The 15,743-nt window shown below is 41.2% G+C and overlaps 1 protein-coding gene across 1 annotated transcript in view; it reads right to left on the reverse strand.

The window, feature by feature from the left end:
- itga3b (integrin, alpha 3b) overlaps positions 1 to 14,676 on the reverse strand; it is a 32,806-nt gene extending 18,130 nt beyond the window's left edge. The window contains exon 1 of the mRNA XM_008302735.1: positions 14,309 to 14,676. Coding sequence (XP_008300957.1) covers positions 14,309 to 14,484 — 176 coding nt within the window. The 5' untranslated portion in view covers positions 14,485 to 14,676. The remainder of the gene's footprint in view (positions 1 to 14,308) is intronic.
- Positions 14,677 to 15,743: the final 1,067 nt, after the last annotated feature.

Raw genomic sequence — 15,743 nt, forward strand, 5'->3', positions numbered from 1 at the left:
GGGCATTATGGGCAATGAATCAATTATCTTGGAGAGTGATGACAAACAGGAAGAGCCAAGATGGCCTCTGAGGTGCAGCAGTTTCCAGTGGACTGGGAGGAAGAGGCCTTGGTTCAGGTAATCATTCAGTAATGTGGACAGCAACTCAGATTCCTCAGAGGGTTGTAGCAGTGAATGGGACTGAAAGATATGTGGAGAGGAGCCTCAGAGTGCGTCTGTGGAGGCTCATTCTTTAGCGCATCTGTGTACGTATATGTGCATATGTGCTTCCACACTACAGACGACGTAGCTGTGTTTTTTCTGCTTTTCTGCTCCTATGGCTGCTAAATTGAAAATCATGGCCACCCAACATGTTTTACAGCTATGAGCAACACAAAATGTCTCAAAACACTGACTTACAAGGTTAGCAAGTCTTGTGGGAGAACCAAGTCACACAATACCTTATGGAGAATTATGCAAAGCATTTATATACAGAAAGAAAGAATGAGGCCAAGCCTGGGAGTGAGCAACCTTTGTGTGTTATCAACACCAGCCAGTGTGAACTTTACTCTTAATAGACATTTCGAAGAAGTGGGGCACAGAGTCCAGCACTAATAACCCATGCTTTAAGGGCTTGGTTAATCTTTGCTGGCTGAGTTCTGGTGGAAGCCAAAGACCTGTTAATCCGACCTCATAAACATACTCTCACCGTCTCAGTGTCTCAGCAGAGCCACGTGGGTCGCCTGTGTTTGTTGTGGAAATTCAACACGGCTGATTGGCGCCGTGAGGTTTGACATACAGTGAAGACAGACCTAACATCAGCAGTATTTTCAGGTAGCAGGGTTCATAATGGAAGTTTAGTGTCATTTTAATTTAAATAGAAATTAAACTAAACAAGCCCCGCCGCGACCCCACTGAGAATTAGGCGGTGTATAGATAATGGATGGATGGATGGATGGATGGAGACTGAGAAAGTTTAAGCGTAGTTGTTATGTTTAGTCGACTCGACCTTTTGGATGACCCTGACACTACTCTTGACCCTTTAGCTTCATATGTTCGATCTCCTGTGACAAACCTTGGATTGATCTTTGACAGCTTTTTCAAAATTGACCAACAGATCACCTCAGCGGCCAAAAACTTTTTGTTTTTCTCTTAAGACTTTTAATTAAGAAGAAGCTTATTTCTGTCTCATTACTTTAACCCTTTATAGGGCACTCCTTGAAACACTTGGAAAATGAAAATTTCGACCCTAGGGTGTTATTGAAGGATATTTCAAGATGTTTTACTTTTGTGACTTAAAAAAAATAAATAAATTGTTGCAAACCCAATTTTCTTTGGATTGTGGTTTTGGCACTAATCTCAAACAATAAATCAAAGTGGAGTTCAATGGAAACCAGTAACAAAGTGTTTATAAAGTGCCTGGAACATTTGTTTAGTGACATTTTTTGTAAGGTAGTGATATTGGCACTGATATAAAAACTAAATCAAAGTGTACATGGTTCTTCAACCTCAAGGACAGGCACAGGGTGGACATGTTGAACGTAGAGCACATAGAAGAATGTACTTAATGTGTATGGGCCTCCCTCCGCTGTCTGTTTCAGAAGATTTTATGGTTTGTTTTTAAGGTGTTAAAAGGGTTGGTGCCACCTTATTTGGCAGAACTCTTAGATCTTCATACCCGCTTAGAGCACTGAGATCAACCACCAAGACGCTCCTGGATGTTCCTGACACTCCTAATAACTGGAACAGTTTACCTTCCTATGTAGGAACACACATTTTTAATTGTGTTGTGAATTTTTTTTTCTTGTATTAATTTCATCTTTTTATTCAGATTTAGCTTTAATTCATTTAGCTATGGCCTGTTGTTTCACTTGTACAACACTTTTGTTCAACTTTTCTTGTTTTTTTTAATATCAGCTTTTTAAATAACTTTGGCTTTGATCCGGGGTTTAAACTGTTGTGTCGGTGGTTTTACAAATTCCTGCCGTCCTACATGTCTGACAGGCTACAGATTGTATCTCATGCAGTAATGCTCCATCACACGTCTTAAATCTATGAGGCAGTGAATACTGAATTGGAGCTTGACTTTAAAAAGCTACACTGAAAATCTAATCGCAATATCTGTCTGAATTTTCTCTAAATCCTTTAGCTCTAACACAATAACACACTGATGCAAGGTGCTCACCTGCCATCAGGAGTAACTTGGGGTTCAGTATCTTGCCCCAGGACACTTTAGCATGTGGAGAGGTTAGAATTGAACCATCAACTCTGCGACACTTGAGCTACAGATGTACCTATTGGCTTCATATTTACTGTAATAAGAGTGGTATCAGTCCTGTTGCCTAACAAGAAAGTGAATACGCTTATTTCCTAAAGTGCTTAACAATGCTTAACAATAACATGAGCTGTCCTTACTATCATGATAGCCATGGATGCATGAAGGAGGATGATCGTGCAACCCAGCCAGAGCATACATCATTACTAAATCGTCCTACACATTGCTGTTGTCTGCTGAAATCCTCAGACGTCAACTTTTTTTATTATCTAAAAAGAGTTGCTTTCAGCTTGACAAACCTACATTTTCTCACTTGATGTACGGGGGTTTGGCAGCCACATAAACCTGACATAAAGCGCTGACTGGACCATGACAACACACCTCATATTCCGTTCTGTTCCAACTGCAACATTGTGAGCTCGCCTCCTATCTCCTCTCCTGCTCATCACCTCCTCATAAACAGCCTGTCAAAGGCCCAGCAGAGGGAAGCGAAGGAGGGGGGGGGGCAGCTGCATTCCTACTCTGAGGACATGTTGAAATTCGCCCCTTCTGCCTAACAAGTGATCGGAGCGGCTGGCTAAACCAAACATTTGCTACGGCAAACACACCCAGCTAAGGTGAGCGCGGCTGCATTCTTCACATCAGGAGTAAAGAAAATCCCAGAAGAAGGGAGTAAGATGAACTACTGTATCTCCGTATCAGTGGTGCTGAGCTAAACAAACAGACGTCAGTTTATCCATCCATCAAGGACTTGTTGGTTTGGTAAACAAATGTCAGACTCAACACAAATAACTCTCTGGTGGTTCATTAAAATTAAGCCATAATCCCCCCCTCCATAATTCTTACCCCCCACCTGACTATTTGTGAGTCACAATAACACCAACAACAGTGAAACCAGGAAATCCAACTTAATTAAAGATGACTAAACCCTTCTGGATGACATTTCCTTTCTAACTCATAGGCTTTTGCAAGATTTACAAGAGGAGACAGTGTGCAGGACAAGTACATTCATTTTCATCTCAATCCAGTTTGAACAGGACTGTTGTGAGACACAATACAGAGAGTATATAACAGGCAAACAGCCTTTCACCTTCAGAAACCCTTAATGTCAAGAGATGTAAATGTTTATAAATGGGTAGGTGAGAGCAATTGTGTGACAAAGAGGAAATGTGAGTAAAGCAAAGAGCAAAAGAGAGAACTTTCTGCTTTTATCTCATTGTTTAGCACATTGTGTTTTTGTAGCGTGTGTGCTGTACAGCTGTTGTGAGCGAGTGTGACTATGTCAGTCTTGCACAAGCGGTTGATCACCTTCCAGATAAGGCTTAAGGCAACGTGCTTGTCACAGGGTGTGGCTGTGGCCCTCAGGGCAAAGAAAAAGAAAGAAATCTGCAGGTTCATGTTAAGAGAACCTCAGGGCCTGTTTTTTTTTTTTTTTTTTACCAGCAGGCATAAACTCACAGTAGACGAACTACAGAGAACGATGTTCACTATATACAACAGAGGTCAACTGACCATCGACCTGGTCAGTTATCAGATCTGTTACTAAGCATTCTTTCCCATTGCTAGTATCATTGATTTGTTTTAACTGCTTTAGCTCTGATGCAGAACACTTTTCTTATTTGTGGTCCTCATTCTGGAGTCTTAAGAGCAATGTTTTACCAACCATCTGATTGGTCACATATCATGAGTAATAACCATTTAACACCGAGGGATGAATGTTGGAAAGTTCTTTTTTAATTCAACATACAGAAAACATGCATTAAAAAAAAAAGGAATTTCAAAGAGGTTTTGTGTTCAAGATATTCTAAATTACACCTAAATTTTCATTTTTACCTTAAATGTATATTTGTCTCCGAGAGTCCTATAATAAGTATAGTCCCATATAAGTAGTCAGATTACTCTATTTGTTTCCATTTTTCTGACTTTCTCCCAACTCACCCGTTCTACAATTCTGTTGGATGTATCAGATAAATATGGTACAATAATTTAGAGAAATCAGGTCACAGGGTGTTGACTCAACAACCGACATAGTTACTTGATTCTGTTTTGCTTTATTATGTAGAGCAGCCGCAAGTTCACCTTCTCTGCAGGTTAATATGTAATCCTGCTTTTGCGAGAGTCATTTGAAACAAGTAAACATGTGCAGCCGTTGCCTCCAGTATAAAGGTGATGATGGATGAGGATACAGAGGGAGGACTAGTGAAAATAAACAGCTCAGTGGAGAGTCAGTGGTGTGAAGAGATAACAAAAGCTTTACTGGTGTATGATTTTAAACAAAAACGCTTGCAAATGTTTGCTAATGATGCAAAACTATTTTGCAAAAGTGCTGCACATGCAGGATTTAACTCAGCCAGAGGCAGCCAGTGGAACTCAGCTTCACACTTTGACAACCTGAGATATCGTGTAGATTCGTATCACAGACAGAACATATAACTGCTTCCCCAAATGACTGCACAGGCCTGAAACGGGAAGCTCTTCATAACGGGGTCATTTCAGTGCAATCAAGCATGTTTGCTGATTGAAAAATGGAACAAGCAAGATAGATACGCACATGAAAGCAGTTTGTATGATTATAAAGAGGTCTATGCAGGTGTGCCTCCCTGAGGTGAAGACGAACGATATCAAATTAAAATAAGGCTGTTGCGCCTCCTGCACATCATACTGGAACCCTCTCACTGCAACACAAGGTGGGTCAGCAACAAGTACAGGCAAGGAGCAAATGCACAAAATGAAATTAATCCTGATCCCTAATCTTAAAATCCCAGCAGACACACAAATACACAAAACACACACACACACACATGCTTACTGACTGCATCAGGACTGTATGAGGATACTGCACTACAGTCAACTCATATTGATTCCAGGGAAACGTCGTCACTTAGGTCTGCTAAGCAAACAAATGGAGATATTATTGAATGGAGCGACTCAATTTTCAGATTGAATTAAGTAAAAGGACGAGAGGAGAGCAGGCCGGAGATGTTTTTATGCTCCTATAATGATGTAATGACATCGGTGAAAGACGAGAAGATGGATGATGTGACAGACATGATGTGTTACAGTCTGGTCCACTGTCACATGATAAATGTGTGTGTTTTCTCTGTATGTGTTTCACTGTATTACAACTCTGATAAGTTCATTGTCTTTTCAGGAAACTCTCTCAGTACGTGGGGGTGAGTGCGCACATTGCTATCAGGTTATTCACAGGAAGCACGCCTAGCTGTTAGCACACTTAATGCATGTCTACACGTACAGAACAAATGAGTCATCTCTGATCAAACAGGGATAAAACTACCTGATGGAAAAGCACTGGTCATACTGTCTCACCTTCACCTGTGGTTCCCAGGTCTTTTTTTTACGCCTATTTGTTGTAAAGTCTTGGCATTAAGGTGTGTAATTATTAGAATATTAACAAAGTGTTGGTTTATATCTCAACAAGCCATCACACTACTCTTCTAATTAATAATGAATGATGATTGATTTTATCTGCCTCTTTGCTTTGTTCTGTGGACTCATTTTATCTGTCCTCTCATAGTTTTGTGTGAAGCACTTTGAATTTCCTCAGGTACAAATTATGCTACACAAATAAACCTGCCTCGCCACAAACAACAACATCCGACCACAGCAACTTAATCATTACAACCATCAGCACACAAAAACATCAGCAGCACAGATCTACAGTCCAACAAGACAGAACAGACGTCACTCTGCATCTCTTTGTTAAGACTTTATTATGAGGGGGGTAAATGTTTAACTAACGTGACAGAGTGAAAAGAAGTGTGTGCACACCCTCCGTCTACTTGAGTTGTGGTTAAACTGTAGTTTCACGAAAACCGAACTCCACCTGGGAGGATAAAACACTGAGAATGGGGAGTTCAGCAGAGCAACGCTGTCATCTCTTGTTTCTTTTTCTGTTTTTCGTTAAATGTGTATTTTTCTGTCTCATTCCCCTGAGATCACTGATGGCTTCTGAAGTTCAGGGCTGAGATGAAAACAAGTGAGCTGCTTTTTATGTCGCCCTCTCACCTCTGTCAAGTCTTCTGAGGCTACTTTTAACCTTGTATGACTTGCCATGCTTGGTTTTGAGCGAAGAAGCAGACCGAGTCTGCACAGAGGAAATGAGATACTGTCATCTCTGTGTGAGACTTTGACTCAGTATTTCATTGTATTTATTATGTGAATGCAGGCTATCAATACTATTTATTGCAATTTTTTATACATTTACTGCACATTTAGCTTTTTATTTCACATTCATCTCACTTGTTTGACTACATGTTCCAACGTGTCCAACAAGCTGCTCCAAACAAATTGCCTCAAGTTGGAAAAATAAAATTGTTGTAAAGTTGTATTGTATCGATAAATCAGAATTTAGTAACAAGGGTCTGTCTCTAAGTGTAGCCCTGTGATAGACTGGTGACCTGTCCAGGGTGTCCCCTGCCTTCACCCCAAGTCAGCTGGGATAGACTCCAGCGACCCTAGTGAGGATTAAGCGGTGTATAGAAAATAGATAGATGGATGGGAAATTTCTGTAGCGCATACAACTGTTAATCAAAGGAGGAAACTGTTAAATAAAATAAAATATCAGTTTGCACCTGTACACAGACACCCAGACAGTGTAACAGGGCACCTCAGCTGGACAAACATCCTGTTTGAAGACCACCATCTGCCTCTGGTGAATCAGTAACAGGAGAGCAAACTCATTTAAACCCCCGCTGACAAATTAAACATGGCAGGTCATCCCCTGATAATAAACTAACTCACTTTTCATTAGCGACAAGTAAAACCTTGTCTGACAAGGACAATGTTATTTTGGCTCATGTCGGCTAACTTCGCCCACCAGATGTGAACGGTGCGGATCCACGCGATTTACACGCACACACAAACATGCTATCTACCAAACTGACATGAAGAAATACACACAAATGCATGCAAACGAAGAAGAATACACATATTAACAGACTCACACAGCTGGAGCGCGTCTGGATGCATGTTTGTCAGTGACCCTGCACCACAGCAGCGCACATCAGGCAGCCAGAATTCACAAGAGACTCACAGTATCAGTAACAGTGTTTCCATTAACATTTTGACCTCGGCTGTATGTAAAAGAGGAGATGGGGTGGTGGTGGTGGTGGTGGTGAGGGGGGACATACAGGTGGACAGCAGCAATAAGCAATGCTATAATGGAGATGACAGCACCACCGGCGTGTCTGGAAAGTGCCAAGTTTTGTCTCGCATGTTACTCAGCTTATATAAAAGCAGTGCAGGTGTGCGCATGAAACATCTGCATTTACCTGCTGAGGCCTCTTGGAAAACTTCCAACGACGAATATGTCATCTTTAACAGTTACATATTTAATTTAGTTTTGTCATTTATCACCAGTAAACAGCTGGAATTTCATAGAATTTCGTCAGCACATTTCGTATCTTTAAAGACACACGCTGCCTTCTCCGGACACATACCAGGCGTAAACTGACACCTCGGGATCACTTCGCTCTTCAAAGATGAAAAATGCAGCGACGAGGGAAAAGGTATTGAAGCACATAGTTTTTCTAGCTACAGGTAGCCCTCATTAGCCCAGAGGCGAGCTGCACCAGCTTCTTTTCCATGCTGTTGAGGGCATTTGTACAACCAAGGGGGAAGAAAAGGGGATCTCTTACAGTTTTGTTAAGATAGAAACAGTCCTCCCTGCAGGTTTTCCCAATGAAAGCCCCACCATTGAGATTCTCCTCTGTGGAGATTAGCAGGAGGCCTGAGGTCTTGCTGGGATCCATTTCAACGTGTTATTAGAAGCCGTCATTCACTCTGCTGCTACACAAAATGCAATTCATGCCATTACCAACTGATTGGATACAGTGAATAAACACCTTACAGATTAGGGCCAATCACCATGAACAGACTTAACTCAACTGAGGTCTTTGCGTAAAACCATTCTAACCAGACTGTAACCTACAAACCTACTTCTCTGTCTGGATTTTCTGTCTATTATTTGCCGTACTTTTCCAGCTTGTTTTCATATTTTTTTATGGTTGGAAGCCCATTTAAATAAGGCACTCTTTATAGATGTTTAAAAATGGCTAAAAACTAATTTACAAATGCTTCACAGACGATCACTTATAAGCTATTGGAGCAACTGTTGGCTTTCTTTCAAATTTCATTTATGCAAACGTATTTATCAAATGCCACTCAAATGAAATCTGTGATGCCTCCTTTTCACAGGAACACATCAGTAAGAACTTGCTCTCATGTAATTCATGTTTGAAGGTCTGATGGACAACACGGGGTTGTTATCTGAAAGTGCTTCATTGTGGCACGACACTACTGCTCTGATAGACCTACTTCAGAGACAAAGACCACTAGCATTTGTCTAGTGAGGAATGTTGGATCATGGCCAAGTGCATACCCATCATTTATATCACACTTAGCTTCAGTACTCACATTGGGTGAGTTTAAATGACAATTTGTCCATAAATCTACTTTTTAACTTTAGACGTTATGACTGTCAGCGACAAAACAGCAGACAGTCCAGTACCTACTCTGGATCCATTAAGGCACAGTTCTGTTGAACATTCAGAGGCTTTTTGGCCTAACACACAATATTATATGTGTGTCATTCTTTGAAAAAAGCCCAAACCACTATATGTGTAACCACTGAAGTGCATTGTAATCCCCACGAAAAAGGAACTTTAGCGCAACAGTTAAGAGAGAAACTATCTTTAAAGTCAACCACAGGGGAATAATCGACATTTAAAAGACAGGTTTTTGACTCTAATGTCTTTCGTCATATCTCTAAAGTTTTAGTCATCATCTCCTAAAAACTGCTTTCTGTGTGTGATAGATGGCTGCAGCTCAAGCACACCAGCTCACCTATCACTGGCAAACACTGTAGAACTACTCCAAGCCACGCAATCGCAAGGTGCAACATTGGAGTAATTCAGGCACACATGTTCACACTGGAAACTGACTGTGAAGAAGAACAATCATGCAGAAAGCCGCACCCTGGGATTGGTTTATTACGTTACCATGGAAATCTGAATTTGTGTTTCTGAGGCGGTCATCGATATTTTGGAGTTTCGAGGTGGAAATTCACAGGAATTGCGCTGACTCCTAATTTCTCCCGTAACATGCCCTCGAGCATAAAAAACAAGTTAACAAGTTTTCCTTCTTATATTTAACAGACATTGAAATGTTATACTACACCGTGAGCATTCACTGCCCTCATCAGCTGCATTGCTTTAACTTTGCAAAAGACAGATTTTATTCAGGAATTAGATCATCATGTCCATCAACGTCTGCGAGGTTTGGGGGGGAAAAGCTGAGCGTGTTGTTGTGCGTGTTCTAACCGAACATCAGATCTGTATGCGTCTATAAACCCTACAGCAGGCAGAGCACTTTAATTTGCACCTCACAGCAGAACGGGGAAGGCCCCATCAAATTAAATGGCTGACTTTCATGGCCTCAAGCTGCAGCAGTCAGACAGAGATGAGCTGGAAAAGCAAACGCACTTCTGCCCTGATTCAATATTTATTAGTCAGAGGAACTAAATTATTTTTCTCAGCTCACCGGGATTTTCATTCATGAATCATACGAAACTTTATGCAGTGAAGGGTAAACAGAACAAGTTTGTCATTTGGAGGGTTTGTGTGTGTTCCCCGATGGTCCCTGGATCATCATTCTCACTCCTGTCTTGTCTCAACCTGAAACCTGGCAGGTTGTGACTGTGCACAGAAGGGTAATACATTCCAAGCATACCATGGGGTCAGGGGACTGGAAGAGCCAATAGGTGGCCAGCTGACTGCCCAGTCCCTCCTCCCTGCCACAAGAGAGAACACAAAAAGCCTTCTCAGGCAAAAATCTCTGAGACCTGAAATTGGTGATTCAAAGAGAGAGAGGGAGAGGGAGCGGGGAGGTGAATACCCACTACAAATTGGCCTCAGGTAGCTTTAAGATTATTCAGGTGCAGCCATTCCCCAACAAGAAGCAATGTTGCGGTCTTCTAATTGGACATGGAACCCCCCCTCGGTTCAAGATACATTTTATAAATTGCCTCAGCTCAGCCAAAATACACTGCTGGTTTCAGACTAATTGGATAATAGACTACATCTTAGAAGGGTTAAGTAAAAACTTTATTGCAGAAGGGGGAGTGAAAAACCCCTCTGTCTTGACTTTTATCCTGAACTCCGTCTGACTCATGCATGCAGAAAGAACGGCCACTTGAAACACTGCACATGTCACGACTGGTTTATTAGCCCAGTTCTTGCATTTTTCAAATATTCACAGTTGTTCAGCGATGAGAAAACATGTCGCTAACAGCTCTGTGGTGCAGTCAGACAGATCTGGGGGCCACAAAAGAAATCCAGACAACAAAGAGGAAACAGACAAGACTGTAAAACCAACCCCAGCTCAAACATGGGAGACAACATCAGTATATATTGTTATGCATCTTTACAGAATCACAGAGTATGTACACGACGAGGCCTCGGAGCTGGAAGTCTGTGAGCACTGGTGGCTCGCTATCTGCCTCTGCCTGTCTGCCAGATAGAGAGAAAAAGGAGATTCCACTGTCGACAACAAAACATTTCACGAGAAGAATGGCCTGTCTAATGAGCTGATAACAAGAAGAGAATTCATTTACCAAGAAAATCTGAGTAAATTGGAGAATTCCTGGTGCAGGTGTGGAGTCCAAACACTGACCTCATGGGATGTAGACTATGGGTACCAGCTTGCCTTTGGTCATGCATTTCACTTTGTGCTATTCATGCATTGCAATATTCAAAATACCCTTCTGTATGGGAAACAATGAGATAGCAAATTACTAAAGTTTTGCAGAAGGTTTAGATCATAAAATCTAGCAGCCATGCAAATTTTTAAAGTGAATTTTCCACTTCAATGGCAGATCTTTTCGCTGTGCATGCAAATGTTTCACCAGAATAATTCCCCTGCCTCTATTTCGAGGGAACGCTGCAAATGCATCCTGTTGTCTCGCCCAATCAGACAACTGTGATTGGTTTAAGCAATACAAGCACGCTACTTCTCTCTCTCTCTCACAGCTTGAAAAACAACAATATAGTTTTTCAGTTTGGGGAACACTACTTGCTTTCTTGCTGAATGTTAGATATGAAAACTGATGTTATTAGAATGTGCACACGCAAGCCTAAATATGAACAACCAGACAGGAGCAGCTTAACTTAGCTTGCCATAAAAGCTGCAACGAGGGGCAATTAGCTCGTCTTTTGTTGCAATTTGTGAGCTTTGGAGTTGCTGGTAGCTAGACTTTGATAGCCTGGCTCTTCCTGTTTCTATATTTACAGCTACAGATATCAGTGTTCTCATTTACTGCAAGAAAGCGATGAAAGTTATCAAATGAAGCCATGATCATCGGATTAAAACAAAAAAACAGCAAACCGTGAATTTAACCATCAACCCTGCAGACCTTATTGACCTTGACATGCTTAATGCGTTTTCTACATCATTTGAACATCATAGTCGCCCCATATTAGTTTGAAAATATAACAAAATCAGATCGACCAGGTCAGTCTAACTAAGCACAAATTTGCTTCAACCGATGAGTCTTTTCACGACCTCCAAGTCCCTACAGGCCACCAGTCTCATTATCACGGCCATGTGGTCCTCTACTTGGGTTTCAGACTGTCGATGGCGACGCCATCCCTCTGGGGACAAAGCCAAGATGGCACATTGATCATATGTCAGCTGGACACTGCTATCCACTTTACCGACTGGGGAAATCTCTGTAATGCACATCAACCCGCCACTTTGCAGAGATTAGGCTGATAAACCTTACATTCTGATTCACTTCACTGCTGCTGACAAGACAGAGGAAGTGAGCTTTGGGTTTGCAATTTTCTTCCTGCCTTACTCTTCAAAGCAGAACGAGGACACAGATAACAGCATGTTATGAGCATGCTGTGTGATCGTGGATGCGGAAGGATGAAGGGGCCACTGTAATCTGCCGAGTGAAATCCTACACTAAACAATGATAGAGCTTTCATTAAAGACGCTGTAGAGGAAGACAGGAAAGATGTGTCACACACGTTCATGTCCTTGAACATCAACTAGGCACTAAGCATTTACATTCATGTAAATTCTTTCAAGCACTGTTGACTCCACATATGTCTTAGTGGCTCCCGACAGTGTTAGAGGCCAATAAACACATTTATTAGAAAACACACTTCTGTCTGGCTCAAACATCATAAAGGAATGTCTTAAAATCAACTTGTTTTTTCTAGTTTGCTGAATGTAAATAGAGATTTTTTTTCTCATTTTTAGTTAATGAGTTTTTATTTTGATGCCATTTAAGAACTTAGAAGTACGAGTTCTTACAACTTGAGCCATTTTGACTTAAAAGGATGAATTAAATGAATGAGCAGCTGAGAGTTCACTCAACTCCTTCAATTAAGTTTGTATGAAACAAGACCGGCGCATAATCAGACTTCCCAGGATGCACTGTTCGAGAGTTAAAACTCCCCAGAGACTCTTGTTTCTTGCATTTCGAGAAGAAAGACTTGGTGGAAACTTGCTTTGTGTCTTTGTTTAAATTAAGTTATTGCTGTTTCTTTTCATAATAATCGAAGCAAATTTAAGCATGACAAAGATTACTACTGACTTCAGCTAGACTTTGTCCCACTGAGCATCCTCACAGACTGTATTTATATAGACTCTGCAGCTCTAAGCTTTCAATGTTAAAAGAAGAAGAAACTCTTTAAACTCAGAAAATGTACAAGAAAACAAGACTGTCTCAAACTATAGAATGACTAGTTGATTCAACTTAAAATCTTAAGTTTATTGAACTTGTTTTCTCAAGTTCAGGTAACTCAATTTAACTAGTTTTGAGATGACTGATCAAATTAATCAACCAAGGTGCAGTTAACAAGTCAACAGGAGAACTTCTACGCTGAATGAAATCCATTTACATTTAACACCTCTCACATTACAAATGCTGAATATATGAATATACAACTACTTCTCATTTCAAAAGTTAAATTTCTGCTCCCAAGGTGTCTCCTACATCACTGAAAGTTCACTGTATCTATTTGTAGATGAATACAGTTAATGATCCAATTCAATCCCACCTGAGTACGTTGTCTGTTGAACCAGAACTGGCTTCCAAACTAGTAATGTGGTGTCACAAATCTTGTTCACACATTAAGCTTAAAATCCCCCCTTTAAGCTCAGAGAAGCTTTCCAGTCTCATGGAGATGCAGTTAAAAACAGTTGTCCAGTGGCAAACTCTGTATACTACATGCAAGTGAGGCACCACTGATCAAAACATGTGTTTGTGTTGGTGGTGGGTGGGGGTGGATAAAAGAATAAAGGACACTTGTTGCATTGGAATCACTTTAGACGCAGCTCCTGCTCCGTACAGTTCACCTGGTCCAGATGTTTCACTTGAAACAAGGCAGGTGTGATTAAATGTTAATCTCATTTATCCATTGTTAGCAGCAAGACATGGTCAGGTGATTGCTGCAATGACTGTAAGGCTGTAAGATCCAGGCTGGAACAGACATATGTCAGCTAAAAACAACAGAAATGGAGAATCTGTGAGCAAGAATAAGGGCTGTGATAGATTATAATAAGGCCTTTTTGTGGACAACATATTCTAACAGCTCACATGTCTGAGCTCTTATATGGCAGGTTTCCACAGGTTGAGTCAAATGCACTTCACTTAGAGCTGAGAAACATGCAAAATACCTGTTAAATATTTCTGGAAAATGTGTCTCTGATGGTAGGCCTACATAAATCTACAGCAGTTTAAACCTGCACTTGACTGTCCAGCAGGTTGTTCCACTGAGAGGAGCCACAAAAAAAGGCAGTATGAGATGTAAAGAGACTCTCTGGTGCACTTTATAAACGGGCGACAGGTGTTAAACGCACTGCTGGAGCCTCCATAGCGTCACCGCCGGGATTTTGTGTGTGTGTGTGTGTGTGTACAATGCGCTTCTCCAAGGCGCACAAAAAAAAGCTGTGCGTCGTAAGGTGTGCGTAACCTGCTCGACATCCTCTAAACATTTTCTGAAACATGCACACGCCATAACTTACAGGTATTTTCTGGAGCCTTCCGTCTGCTGATGCAAAGCCACCGAGAATCCAAACAGGCTTCCTTTGGTTTTTCCCTCTTTGATCACCGGGAAGCGTTCATCGATATTAAATCCACTGCAGGTTTGCGTCCCGTGGTACGCGCACAAAACAGCGCAGAATAATAGTCTCGGAGACATGTTTGGGTTGTTTTTTGTTTTTTTTCTTCTTCTCCCCTTCACAAGTGCAGTCGGGCTTCCACGATCAGCGTGGGTCCGGCCACGGCTCTCTCTCTCTCTCTCTCTCCTCTCCAACAGGTAGCTGCTGCTCACTGAGACCTCCCCATGGAGAGCCGCCTGTCCCCGCTGCGCACTCCGTGTCACTGCCTAGGTGTCGGTGTCTGCCTCCCTCCGTCTCTCTCTCTCTCTCTCTCTCTGCCCTCCCTGATCTCCCTCCCTTTCTCTCTGCTCTCCTCACCCATCTGAAACAAGTGCATTCACACTCTGCAAGACTGCGGTTACAAGTATAAAATCTCCCTTTTCCTCTCTGTCTGTTTTCACTTTGACTCATTTGGTTTCGACTGATACAAATAAATCACTCACTGAATCTCCAAGCTCATTTGAGGAAATGACTGGCAGTACATAGAAAACAATACTATAATGCTGGGACTCTTGTTTCAAAAATCTAAATTTCCTCATGCATTGAAACAGCAGCATGATGTGTTCAGTTGTATGAAACTTATTGCTTGATGTCAGATAATAGTTCTCTTTCTAGTTTTGAGCCAACATGTCCAGTTTATTAACAGTTAAGTGGGCTCATTATGGAAATTCTTTCAGTCAGCACAGGTTTATGTTATAAGCATCATTATCATAAGACTTTATGAAATGTCAGGACCCTGCTGTGATTGATTATGAATTTTCTGTTTTCTGAAGTTGCGATCATTGATCGGTTAATCAGTCATTTATTGGTAGCTGTTAAATTAATTGGCATCTATTTTGATTGTGGCTGAAAGTCTCTGATTCCAGCTTCTTAAATTTTTTCTATTTTTTGTTATCTTGACTCCTCTGTGACAGTAAACTGAATGACTTTGGGTTGTGGGATGTCATAGTTGGCTTTGAGAAACACTGATCAACACTTTCTGGTATTTTTTGGACCAAACACCCAATCGATCACTGGGGGAAATAATTGATTGATTAGTTGGCAATGAAAATAGTTGTTATTTGCAGCCTTAAACTCAGTTTCATTGCACCTTTTGCTCTCGCAAAACTGGGTTTGACTTCACATCAAACATTAGATGCAGCATCAGGATACTGTTGGATATTGTGATCTGAATTTGCTGTTTACACCTCTCAGAAATCTTAAACACTTCTAAAGCTCCAGTGATTTATTGATTAATCGGTTTATTTTTAACTATTATTAAAAGTCAATGATTCTGATTTAGGAATAAAAACTCCCTCAG

Source organism: Stegastes partitus, unplaced genomic scaffold, assembly GCF_000690725.1.
Source record: "Stegastes partitus isolate 25-593 unplaced genomic scaffold, Stegastes_partitus-1.0.2 Scaffold1866, whole genome shotgun sequence".
NCBI lineage: Eukaryota > Metazoa > Chordata > Actinopteri > Pomacentridae > Stegastes > Stegastes partitus.